We start from the raw sequence: 12,555 nt of genomic DNA on the forward strand, positions 1-12,555 counted from the left end.
TTGGTATGGTGGTCATCAATTCGAGAACTGGTTTTTGTATGAAAGGGTTGACTTTTGGGATGTGTTTTTAGAAAATTCCAAAGCTAAAATTATGGCCACCACTGTCACCACAGAGGAAACAATAGAGTTATATATAAGGTGACTAACTTTCTCATGCAGAATCTGTTCATTGCAAAATGGGTCAAAATTTATAATAATTCTCTTAAATTAGTTTGGATCTCATATATCGGCGGGACATGTTGGAAAGAGTGATAATATAATTGAATGCATTCAGCAGTGTTGCATTGCAGCCTTGCAAGTACTTGGGCAAAGCAAAATAGGTTAGAACCCTGTGGCAATTGTTAGATATATCATGTATCACAATATATGCTGCATTCAAGAAAAGAATCAAATTGAGACATGTCTTACTCAAGTAGATCAATTGTTCCAATGTTAGAGGGAATCTGTATTGTCCTAAATATAGATCCATATGTTGTATGCCTTAAGTACTTTCACTTATTTTCCAAAATACTGAAGTAATTTTATGAGGGCTACTTTTTTTAAAAAAAAAAAACTCGACCTGTGGGGGGTAAGACAGCCTGCAGGAAATTTACTAATAATAAGATCTTTTCACACAATGGGCATCTCAACAGCACCAAATCAATTGATAAATTACAATATTCTAGGAAAGAGATAACAAATACCAACAGAATGCAAAGTGACTAAACCTTGATGGATATTTGTCCCACCTCAAAACAAATGTATTCATTGGTGCTATTAGACCTACTGATGAAACCTTTGATAGGTCATGTACTCGTCACAACAATGCAAATTACAGTATTCTTTGAAAAGGGTCGGTCGTTGATAGATCATGTACTTGTTCAGCACGCAGATCGTCAAGTGAACCGGTGAATATTTTAGGAGGTACAAAATTGAACCGTGCACCCCTAGAAGCCATGTTGTTGATATTGAGAGCCTACGTTGTCTTGCAATCCAGGCTTTGCTAATGTTTCCAACATCTGACTCAAGCCTCATTGACTCCAACACTTTCGCAAATGACACAAAGAATTTGGCAAAGTTAATATGTGACTTGCTGCCTTGATAGTTTCCTAGCACAATTTTCCTCAGGCGGATGTCTAGGGTGCCAATAAGTTTCCGGCATTTGTGATACCTTGCATTTTCCACAGAAGCCTTTGTTGCCTAAAAAAACCAAAGTGAAGACAGAAATGGCGTCAATGCTCAACCTAGCTTCAGAACAATCATCAATATAATCACAGGCCACAAAAAACGCAAAAAGCACACTCTTGTACAGGGAATCACCTCGATGTACAACTTCTCCAAGTTGGGAAAGCACTTGAGTAAGTCAATAACCGCATCCAAGGAAAGTTTCGCATCAGACAAAGCTAGAACCTTCAAACTGTGTACCACAATCCTCACGCTAACAATGGTTGATTCCTGAGTTAAGCACAGAATTAACACACCATGATCAAGTAAAGGGAATTAGGTCACTAACCTTATGAAGTATGGTGAAATTAATGTAAAAAATGATGTATGTACCTGAAAATTCGTGCCGCTAAACTGAAGTTTGGGAAAGTTGTCGAAGAGTTTTCCAAAAATTTCCAATCTTGGTGCAGAGATCACCGAGATGTCCATCTTATTGGTTCCTTCAAAAACTAGCAATCTCTGCAGACATGGCGCGTCCATGAGAAGGAGGTGTTCTAGCTTGATACCTTTCCACCGAGAACGCACACCGATGCTTGTAAGGCTACGGGACACTATTTGCAGCCGAGGGAAGCCAAAGCTGTCAAGTAAGAGCAAGCTCTGCAGGACAGAAGCGCCGGCGAGCATGGCATGCAGGTAACTCTCTGAGATGCTGACTTGCAAGAGGGCCAGCTGCTTGAGAAGCGGCAAGTGGAGAGCTTTAGCATTGGTTCCAGCTGGGAAGGAGAGGCAGTTGAAGGAGGCGACACGAAGGGTGGACGAGAAGCGGTGCACTGATGGTGGCAATAGCGGCTGCGAAACCGACCAGTGTTGAAGGCTGTACGAATTTAAGTCGAGCTCCTGGAGGTTCTCCAGGGCTGGGGAACGGAGCCAGCCGTCCATGGTGGCGGCGCGATCGTCGATCCAGTGGAGGTAGCCCCTTGGGATTGAGAAGCGGCGTCCGGGGCCCGGGTGCACAGAGAGCACGCGTGAGATCTCCTTGACAGGGATGTGCCGTTCAGGGTCATCGATATGGAGGTCGATGTTGAGAGGAACAGAGCGCCAGATGTGACGCCAGCGGGACGAGAGCACCTGCGTGCGGGCGCCGGCTTTGGTCGGGAGGAGCGAGACGATGTCGCCGAGGACGCCGTCGGGGAGGCTGCTGATCCGGTCGGCGAGGCGCTCTTCCTCTTCCAGCCTCCGCCTCTGCGCTCTCGTGACCACCCCCATGGCCATGGAGGGACGGGGGACGGGAGAGGGATGGCGGCTCAGCGGCCGGTGGATACAATACAATACGAGGCTGGAGCACTACAATGTTCCAATAATATACTATGTACGTAGGGTATTCAAGGCTGGGCCCACTGCAATCTTATATCTCGAAACTTCAACAAATCTTGAGTCAATTCAGTACGTTTCAGGCCAGCGCTGAATACTTCGATCATATAATCTGATGAAGGTATGTCTGATCGACGAAGAAGAAACTGGAACCAGTCCAGGCAACAATTCCTTCCCCCTCTGTTCTTCGGTTCTTGCTTTCTTTTTTTGGCAGCGTTTGCATAACTCTGAATCCCGATTCTTGCTTGCTTTCTTGTTCTTCAGAAGCTAAACTGTCCTGCACTTACATCCTTCAGTTATATTCTAGCTCAGGTAACAATTCCCCTCTCTGTTCTTCACCTCTTGCTGTTCTTTTCTTGTCAGATTACTCTGGTTCTTGACAGCTATCTGCATCTCAATTCTTGTAAGCTTCTTATACGAAAAACAAGGCTAAATGCCTGCTCAATTTGACATGTAAATCAAGAAAATTCTTTGATCCTTGATGCGCCAACAGCAAGAGTTGAAGGAATATTGAAAACAAATTTGTCACCCAGGACAAATTCACTGCCACCAAGAAGTGCATGAAGGCTGGAAGCAGATCGATCGCCAAGGCCAAAGTCATCACGACTTTTAGGATCACGTAAAAGTTGTTAAAACTTAAATCACAAATTGGCTTCAACCGATATCTGGCAAAATGGCAAGGGCTGTGTTGTGTTATGTATGTGCAAGCAGGAATTGTATATTACAACAATAAGCTATGCCCATCTATGCCGCAAATGTTTTTCATTTGCTGAAAGACTCCATGTTGTCTTTTGCAGTGCATGACTTGGGGCCAGAATCCAGATAGATCTTTGATGAAAAAATAGAGATGTCAGGGGTAAGTGATTTGTATATTTTTCACCAGTAGTTGTTCTTTACAAGCTAACTGACTAACTGCAGCTTTTTATGTAAGATTCAGACACAGCATGCATGCTTTTAGTTGTTTTGAATCATTCTTGGTGCACAAAATTTGGAATGATTTCAGTATGTTAGAACAACAGTAGTGCAGTCATAGATGGTTGGATTGGCAACACAGGCTTGCAGTTTGCTATGTTTGGGCTATTCAATTAAGGCAAACAGCAGTACAAGGACTTTCAGTGGTATAATGGCTTTTGCATGTCCTGGTGCATGACTATTTCAGTACTAGATTGCTAACAGAAATGAAAGCTAGCTCCTATACCATACAGAATAGCCAAAGGAGATGACAACGTTTATACACCTACAGGCCTGCTGCCTGTTTCTCTGCAGATAAACAACAACGGATAAAATAATTCACACTTCTTGATTTCACAAATTTACTATTGAGCAAAGCTGAATAGCTTAATACTTGTTGCAAAAAAAAAAACTACCATATTTGCTTCTCTTGTCAGTTTATATTTACTATGCCCAAAGATATATCAAATCTCCTAACTACAAACAGGCCCCACGACGGCCTCGAGGGCTACGCTAGCCCCTCCTGCGGGAACTCCGGGGCCCGACCGATGGGCGGCCCGTGACCGTTCCTGGGCATGGCCGAAGAGATAAGAGCAAAGGGACACTGAACAATGGTGCCCACCGAGGGCCACCAAGTCCTGGAGCATAGAGAGCACTCCCGGCCATCGCGAAGTGCGGCCTGAACCAAGGAGGCCTACTACCGAGCCCTTAGACGGGCGACGGACTGGCACCGAGCCAAGGCTTCGAAGCCCTATCGTCGCTCGACCCACGGCTAGCCAAGGTAAATAGGGCGCCCCACGCCAGCTCAGCGCCAGCAACCCGCCGACGAGTCGACCAGGCCCTCGCTCAGGCTTTCCCGCACAACGCTCGATCCCAGCATCACCCGACTCAGATGTCGCGCGCAGCCTGGTGGCTCGGGCACCCCCACAAGGATGTCCCACCAAAGTCTGCCATGAGCCAATGCATCCCGTTTGATCTAGTTATCAGAGGATCAGGCTCAACCCCTCGTCGCCATCACAGACTCAACCCGGAAGGCCATGAAGGGCTCGGGAGCAGCTGACGAGTGTCTAACATAGGGGTTTGCTAGCTTAGTCTCCAGGAAAGAGGAAGCCGATCGATGTACCCTCCGACCGATCCTACATATCACCCGGGGGCTCTGGGGCTATACCCATCGTGTATGCTCGCGAGTACGTACACTCCAGATGGAGTCAGGGATAGGCCGAGTGCCCCCGCTGCCAGTACTCGAGGCTCGGGGGCTCGACCACGGCCTCAGACCGCCGAGCAATGGTAGCCAGAGCCTGGCTTCCACCCAGCGCACACCCAGGCCAGTGCTCAGGCAATAATCGATGCCCGAGCTACGGGTCGGGGCTGTTCAAGAACCAGCCACACGCCCGAAGTCTATTAGGTATGGAGATGATACGTCATCTGCCCATTGAAAAGGCCCGAGGCCCAGTCTACTACTTTCTCGGTGGGGCCACGGAAACAACGTGACACAACAGGACAAGAGACTTCACCAACTCCAATGGCAAAGGGCTCCAGGGCGCACTCGTCGGCCCCTCTAGGCTGAGTCTACTTTCCAGCAAAGGAAGCCTCGATAAGGCTCACCCGGTAGGAGGTTGTGCCGCAGCAGGCAGCCCCTGATGGTCAAGCGCCATAATGGACACAAAGGCGTCAGGAGGTGATTGCATCACTGTCAGCTCCTCCCTACGCGACAAGGCCGCATCCAGCAACGCTGCAGCAAAGGGTTCATGCACCCGGTACATAGACCATAGGCTAGAACCCAAACCAACTTATACATTGTGCCTACCACGGAATATAAGGGGAGCAAAACTCCCTATAGAAGGGGGAGACCAGATGATAGACAGATCGAAACCCAACTCAGCTAGGAAGAACACCGACAAACCCTACGATAGCACCAAGCAATCCCCTACCACTCTTTGGATTTTCACTATTGTAATTCCCCAATTGGGCATTCATAACACGAAGATCGCTATACCGCTGGACGTAGGGCTCGGAAGCTAGAACCAGGATAAATCGAGTTGTGCCCCTTCCATGTTTTGAGTGTCCGAGCCCCCGGAGACCCACACATCGACTTTGGACAAACAACCATGATGCTCGCCATGGTTACATACTATACAAACCCGCGACAATGCCCATACCTGAACAGTTTTTGTGCCAGAGTGAAACCTAGGAAAATTATTATTACGTAGTTTCCCCAAAATAGGTAATCTTGGCACAGGGTTTACCAACACATCAATGTTAGTTCCTCCCAAAAATAGCAATCTTTTTAGACATGGGGCAACCTTGATGATGAATTAATGTAGCTTATTAAAGTTTCTCCAGCCAGAATGCACACCGATGCTTTATGAGGCTAGGCAACATGATCTGTGCACAAGGGAAGTCCCAGTTACATCATAGCAGCAAGTTCTGCATGGCAGGGCAGGTGGCGAGCAAGGCATGGAGGTAGTTCTCCAAGATGACGATATCCACAAGGCTCAGCTGCTTGAGAAGCAGCAAGTGAAGTGTGCCACTGGCATTGTTTCGATCCTGGAAAATGCAGCTACTGAAGGTGGCGACACGAAGGGTGGACAAGAAGCGGTGTACTCCTGATTTTGGAACCCAGATAATGTGGTCGAGCTGGATCTCCTGTAGCTTGTTGAGGGTAGGGGAATGGAGCCAGCCGCCTAGGTTCGTGGTGAAGATGGAGTGGTACTGGCTGTAAGAGATAGAGAAGCAGTGGTCGGGGCTCGGGTGCGAGGAGAGGATGCGGGAGACCTCGCTGGCTGCAGGGACACCATGGACAGCTGGGCCATCACAGACCTCGAGGTTGAGGAGAGCGGAGCGCCATAGGGAGACGATGTCGCTGAGGACACCTTTGGGGAGGCTGTTCATCTGGTCGGTGAGGAGCTCTTCCTCTTTTGGCCTCTGCTTCTTTGATCTGGTGGCCACCCCCATGGCACCGTGCCGCGGCTGGTGGAGTGGAGGATCATGAATGGTCACTACAAGAAACACCCCCCTCTAGACACGTTTTCTTTGTGACGCTGGTTGAAAGCATATGTACATGGGCACGTAACGACGCTTCTAAGCACGACTTTGGAAACGTGTCAACTGGATACGACATTTGACACGCTTTCACTGTTACAAGACATGTAAGGACACTTCTCGAGACGATTTTGGAAATGTATCAAAATGACACGGTGTTCGACATGCTTTTAATCGTCAATAGCATCTAGACACGTTATAAAGTGTGTCATAACACCGTCCATATATATCTAAACACACTAATTGACACGATACTTAAAACGCCACAAAACGTTACAGATATAGAGATGCTTCATATCGTTTGTACCATCTAGACACGTCACAGAACGTATCAAACAATTGTTTATAGGCACGTAAAGACACATTTTGATACGATAATAAAAACATATCAAGCTAACACAAAATTAGAGACTCTATTTGACCGTTACATGCTTGTAGATACGTGATAAAGTGTATCAGCTTACCGTCAATAACTATCTAAAAATGCTTTTTTTGAACATGTAGTGTTGTGGTAACCTTTCCCTAATTCTCTACACGTGGTCAAGAGGTCAAAACTTCCTTGCCTGTATTTTTTCCATATTATTCATAAAAAAAATGTTCTCACACTCAACATTCCATAATTTTCTCGCAACAATTCAAGCCAAATAAAATACATGTTTTCCCCATATTTTTCCAAAATTTTCACACGCTCAACAATTTCATAATTTTCACTCAAAGATTCAAGCAAAAGAAAACACATGCTGCTTTTTCAATCATATGACTAACCTCAATTTCTCAATCATACGACCAATCTATAAATTACTGGACTCAATTTCTCAATAATTCAAGCATTACATGTGAGTGGCATTGATTTCTCACTTAGACCACCAATTGTAAATGAAACTTCTTAAAAAACATATTACAAAGAAAACACATGCTAGCAGCCTACAGGAACTAAGATGCTCTTCGATCCATCATGCAGGAACACATCCATCACCTGAGTGAAACAGAGCAACACACACCCTCCTTCATAGACAAGAGTAACCTGAAACAAATATGCCTTGTAATAAGTGCAACCTGAATAATTATTATTATATTTATGTATGTCAAAATTAGTGGCACTCAATTGTCCACATACTCTAAAAAAAGCCTGATAATACCTGAAAGCCAGTTAGTCTAATTTGCTTCATCCGGTGGCAGTTCATCATCACCCATGTCAAAAGTATCTCGTGGCTTAAATCTTACCACAGAATTCCATCCTTCAGCTTTTGGGTGTTCAACATAAAAGACTTGCTCCACTTGTGAAGAAAAGACACAGGGATCATGCTCCAGTTTTTCCCCAGTGTGTATTTTCTTTGAAAAATTCACAAGTGGTAATCCAAACTCATCGTTTCGTAAACCAGCACGATGATGGACATCATACCAATCACATTTGAAAAGAACAACCTTGTAGTCAGTGTATGTCAGTTCTATTATATCTGTTAATCTGCCATAATAATTAACCCCATCTTCTGCAATGTTTACTACACCACTATTTTGTGTCGACCTTGCAGCCTCACGACTCAGTGTGTGGAACCTGAAACCATTAATAATATAGCCGCTGTATCTCACACCATGTCTGCTCGGTTTGGCAGGCAAAGCTCGAACTTTTTTAGTGATTCCTAGTCCATCACCTAGGATAACCTGTAGTGAAGAAATTAATTATTAGATCAATTCATTCTATTATACTCCTCGCCTAATAAGCTATTTCAGTTGTACTACCTTCTATTCCAACCAGTCAGGGAAGTGCTGGTCTATCAACTTATCGATGGAAGCCAGAGTCAAAGTAGTTGAAGGACACAATTTTCCTTTCTCCTCATCCACAAACTCTCTACAACAATGGATTATTTGTTATACAGTGATGGCTTCAACATAATAAAAATTTAAAATAGAGTCAAGAGAAATTATAGTACACACTTGCGGAATTCTTCAAGTTCATCGCAGTGTCGCAACACGTATCGATGTGCCTGAATAAGAAGCTGGCTATCAAAATGGCTTCCAGTAGCTTTTCCAATTGGTTCTCCAGCACTCTCAAACATGTACATATCTTTCATATTGCCTGAAGGTTCGGGATTTCTAGCCGGTCTGTTAAAACGAGTATCTCCATCAAGAAATCTGGAACAAAATGTCATGCACTCCTCCATGCAATACCCTTCAGCAATCGAACCTTCTAGCTGAGCTCTGTTCTTCACAAGCGCTTTAAGCCGAACAAAAAATCTAAATGAAATCATGAACACTTGTTGTTAGTTGAACAAATTATTGACAATAACCCTGCAAAATGTAATTACATACCTCTCCATGGGGTACATCCACCGGTAGTGAACGGGGCCACCAAGTCTAACTTCTTCTACCAAATGCACCATCAAGTGCACTGTCACAGTAAAAAATGATGGTAGAAATTTTTTTTCCATATTACAGAGTGTTACCACAATACTCTCTTGAAGGGTTTGTAGCTCATCAGTATCTATCACCTTCGAGCATAACTTCTTAAAGAAAATAGATATTCCAATAACTATTTCCATGACATCTTTGCTGGGGTAACAGGATCGGAGTGCCACTGGAAGGATGTCATGTAGTAAAACATGATTGTCGTGACTTTTTAGTCCAGTCAATGTACAATCTTTCATGTTAACACACCTAGAAATGTTTGATGCATAGCCATCAGGTGTTCTTAGGTTTTGGAATACTGAACAGAGAAGCTCCTTTTTTTCTCTAGACATGGTAAAAGGTGCATCAGGCACAGTTTGCTTTCCTTCATTATCTACCACAGGATGAAGATTGTGTCGAATTCCAAGTTCCACTAAATCCAGTCGTGCTTTAAGACCATCCTTTGTTTTGGAAGGAATATCCATTAAAGTTCCAATTAAGTTGTCACATAGATTTTTCTCTAAGTGCATCACATCTAGATTGTGCCTTAGTTTGTTCTTTTCCCAGTATGGTAACTGAAAGAATATTGACCGCTTTTTCAACCAATCTTCTGGCTTTTTCTCCTTCTTGCCATTGTTCCCATCTTTCTGTTTCTTTTGTCCTCTTTTACGCTTGGATTTCTGATGGCTTTCATCACCTTGCTTTCCTTTCTTTTTTCCTTTGTTATTTCCCTTTGTATTCTTTGTTGTGAGGTCCTTTTCCCCTAAAACAAAAACTCTACCTTCTAACATTTTTAAAATAGAAGTACCACTCATTATTTCAGGAGCAAGTCCAACCTCTACCATGCCATCAAACTGGTTCTTTTGCCTTCGATATATGTGGTTCTGCGGGAGCCACCTACAATGTCCCATATAGCACATCTTTTTACCATTCTTCAGGTGAAATGATTTTGTTGCTGGACCACATGATGGGCATGCATATGTACCACTTGTGCTCCAGCCATATAGGTAAGCTAATGCAGGAAAATCATTTATAGTCCACAACAGTGCAGCTCGCAGAGGAAATTTCTTTCGAGAAGAGGCATCACATGTTTGCACTCCTTTCCATAATTCTAAGAGCTCATCGATCAAGGGCTGTAAGTATATATCAACATCATTCCCCGGAGAATCCGGTCCAGGAATGATCATTGACAACAGTAAGGATGTTTGCTTCATGCAGATCCAAGGTGGCAAGTTGTAAGGAACCAGCATTACAGGCCATGTATTGTGCTTTGAACTCATATTCCCAAAAGGGTTAAATCCATCACTTGCAAGACCAAGGCGTACATTACGAGCATCTGCTGCAAATTTAGGATATCTACGATTAAAATCTTCCCAAGCTTCACCATCCGCTGGATGTCGCATTTTTCCGTCTTTTGTGCGTCCGTCCTCATGCCATCTCATGTCTTCTGAAGTTTTGGTAGTTGAAAATAACCTTTGGAGCCTCCGTATCAATGGAAAATAGCGCAACACTTTCGTTGGTTTCTTTTTCTTCTTAGGTCTAACTGTAGAACCATTCTTCTTAAAATCTTTCCAGCGAGAGCTCTGGCACACATCACAAAAATCTCTTGCCGCCTTTCTTGTTCCTTTTTGCTCGTCTAATAAAAATCCGGCAAATCTCTTGCCACCTTTCTAAAAAAACATATTTTCTTGAAAAATTTTTTGCTATTTTTTTGAAAATTATTTCAAAACAATATGAATATTGTTGGAGATTAAAACAAATTTGGTGGTACTTCCACATATATTCGTTAACATATATACAAACAATATTCCAAAAACATGAAACCAGCAAAAGATCTGATTTGGAAAAGTTCATAGATATTCAAGATAATTACAATCGGAATTTCGTATGAACGTATTTTGTCTTGTCGCCTATTTTGTAGTGTACAATTGCAAAAACTTGCCGCGTAGTGGAGGGCTCGAACATTTTAATTTCGCGCCTAAATCACCCCCACGGCGTGAGATTACGGAAAAAAAAACGCATCTATTAACCTCCCCCACTCCTTCCCGTCTCCACATTTGCGAGACCGCAGCACGCGTCAGTGCGGCACACCCGCACCCCAAATTCCTCGACGCCGACGCATCAACTGCCCAAGGCCTGGCTGCTCCTCGGACGGCGCAGTCCATCCGCCGGTCGTCGACTAGTCCTGATCTGCCATCGATGAGCCTCTCCCTTTCTGGCCTTCACCTGATCTCCACTCTCCAGCGCCTCCCAGACCGAGCGACCGGCCAGCCAGCAGCCACAGCCAGAGCCAGGGCTCCAGCTGCCCAGGCCGTCGCTGCCACTCCTCTCTGTTATTCTGCTTCCGGCAGTCCAGCCTCTACGAACGCGCATTCGTACCCCGACCGGCAGCCTGAGCGCGGCCGACCGTCCCACCCCCGCGGTGCCCGGTGCCCCTACTGCCTGCTTCCTGCTGCAGTATTAGATTTTGTCTCTAAAATAAAGTACTACAGATTCTCTGATTTTCACATCTTAAATAGTTGCCGTATGCATATTTTGATCCATGTCCTTTTTGTCTAGAACACATTTATTTATGATAGATCGAAACATGTACATGTGAATTTAGTAGAATTTCTTTCATGAACATAGGACTCAACCTCAGTTACGAGCTCTGAACAATTCTTATAAAAAAGACAATTTTATTTCTTATATGAAAACATATAACATTGTTTATGATTCTGTTTGTATTTTAGTGTTAAACGATTTTGTATAAAATTGATCTAAATTTACTCCATGAAACATCTATTAACTATATGTAATTATTTGGCTCTACGATTTCTCCGAATTTGTATGGAGTAGTTATTTGACTCCTGGATTTTGTATGGAGTAATTATTTGGCTCTATGACTTCTCTTTATTCGGTTTTGTCACTCTGTGAAAATCTAATGATCCCATTGTGTAGATTACTAGAGCGCAGTCAGCGCTACAAATTTATACTTATCCATCTCTCTTTTTCCTGTCAGAAAGATTCATGTTCTTCATTTCCCCCTCTGTATGTATGGTTCTCACTGTGTTGGTTCCGTGCGACATCTTATGAGTGCACTATGTGATTTACGATCAGCATTGAAACTTTTCTTGGTTATCTGTTTGTTGAGCAGCAAACTAAAACTGCTCTTTTGCAGTAGAAATCATGGCAAGAGGACCTCGACGATTAAGAAACTTGCACCTTGAAGCACAAGATGAAAGACATGAGCAACAGGAGCCTGATGATTTGGTAGATAATGAGATTGAGGAGAATTTACAAGGTCCTCCAGATGTTGACAATATATTAGCCCACATGCCAAACCGACGTGCAAGTCCAATCAAGATAATATGTAAGTTTGATTTTTGTTTTGGTGACACATCTAAATACAATGTCAAATAATATAATTTCATACATGTAGGGCCTAATGGACAGGTGCGACAAGTTTTAGGAGATTTTGGAGTCTCAGACTTATCAAAACTAAAAGGAGGAAAGGTAATTGTAGGGACCGATGAAAATGGTGTACCAAATGAAAGGTCAGCCTCTGTTCTTGGACAACACCTTGGTGATCTAGCACAAACACAAACATTTGCGCCATTACACATTCAAAGATGAGACAATGTTCTATTCAATAAACACAAGGAACTAATAATCATGGATGTT

General features: G+C 43.8%; 3 protein-coding genes and 1 long non-coding RNA gene across 4 annotated transcripts; all 4 read right to left on the minus strand.

The window, feature by feature from the left end:
- Positions 1-736: 736 nt before the first annotated feature.
- On the minus strand, positions 737-1,743 carry LOC136544847 (uncharacterized). Its single transcript, XR_010780849.1, has 3 exons — positions 1,537-1,743; positions 1,300-1,434; positions 737-1,179 (listed from the first exon to the last, which is right to left on the minus strand). It is a non-coding gene; the product is annotated as an uncharacterized lncRNA (long non-coding RNA).
- Position 1,744: 1 nt separating this feature from the next.
- On the minus strand, positions 1,745-2,415 carry LOC136543032 (putative F-box/FBD/LRR-repeat protein At5g44950). The gene is made up of 2 exons (XM_066535607.1): positions 1,858-2,415; positions 1,745-1,780 (listed from the first exon to the last, which is right to left on the minus strand). The coding sequence occupies exons 1-2, from the start codon at positions 2,413-2,415 to the stop codon at positions 1,745-1,747; spliced, it is 594 nt and encodes a 197-aa protein (XP_066391704.1).
- Positions 2,416-5,877: 3,462 nt separating this feature from the next.
- Positions 5,878-6,420, minus strand: LOC136543033 (uncharacterized). The gene has a single exon (XM_066535608.1). It carries the CDS (start codon positions 6,418-6,420, stop codon positions 5,878-5,880), a length of 543 nt encoding a protein of 180 aa, XP_066391705.1.
- Positions 6,421-7,662: 1,242 nt separating this feature from the next.
- On the minus strand, positions 7,663-10,295 carry LOC136543034 (uncharacterized). Its single transcript, XM_066535609.1, has 5 exons — positions 9,143-10,295; positions 8,818-8,896; positions 8,443-8,742; positions 8,261-8,356; positions 7,663-8,062 (listed from the first exon to the last, which is right to left on the minus strand). Exons 1-5 carry the CDS (start codon positions 10,293-10,295, stop codon positions 7,663-7,665), a joined length of 2,028 nt encoding a protein of 675 aa, XP_066391706.1.
- Positions 10,296-12,555: the final 2,260 nt, after the last annotated feature.

This window comes from Miscanthus floridulus, chromosome 3 (genome assembly GCF_019320115.1).
Source record: "Miscanthus floridulus cultivar M001 chromosome 3, ASM1932011v1, whole genome shotgun sequence".
Classification (NCBI taxonomy): Eukaryota; Viridiplantae; Streptophyta; class Magnoliopsida; order Poales; family Poaceae; genus Miscanthus; species Miscanthus floridulus.

Excerpts from the sequence above, each read along its gene's own strand:
- LOC136543033 (XM_066535608.1), bottom strand. The coding sequence starts at position 6,420 with ATGGGGGTGGCCACCAGATCAAAGAAGCAGAGGCCAAAAGAGGAAGAG.
- LOC136543034 (XM_066535609.1), bottom strand. The coding sequence starts at position 10,295 with ATGCGACATCCAGCGGATGGTGAAGCTTGGGAAGATTTTAATCGTAGA. Across the intron at positions 8,897-9,142 it reads GTGTGTTAACATGAAAGATT|TGCACTTGATGGTGCATTTG; the intron begins GTACATTGACTG and ends TTACTGTGACAG. Across the intron at positions 8,357-8,442 it reads GAACTTGAAGAATTCCGCAA|AGAGTTTGTGGATGAGGAGA; the intron begins GTGTGTACTATA and ends CCATTGTTGTAG.
- LOC136543032 (XM_066535607.1), bottom strand. The coding sequence starts at position 2,415 with ATGGCCATGGGGGTGGTCACGAGAGCGCAGAGGCGGAGGCTGGAAGAG. Across the intron at positions 1,781-1,857 it reads AGCAGCTGGCCCTCTTGCAA|CTTTGGCTTCCCTCGGCTGC; the intron begins GTCAGCATCTCA and ends CTTACTTGACAG.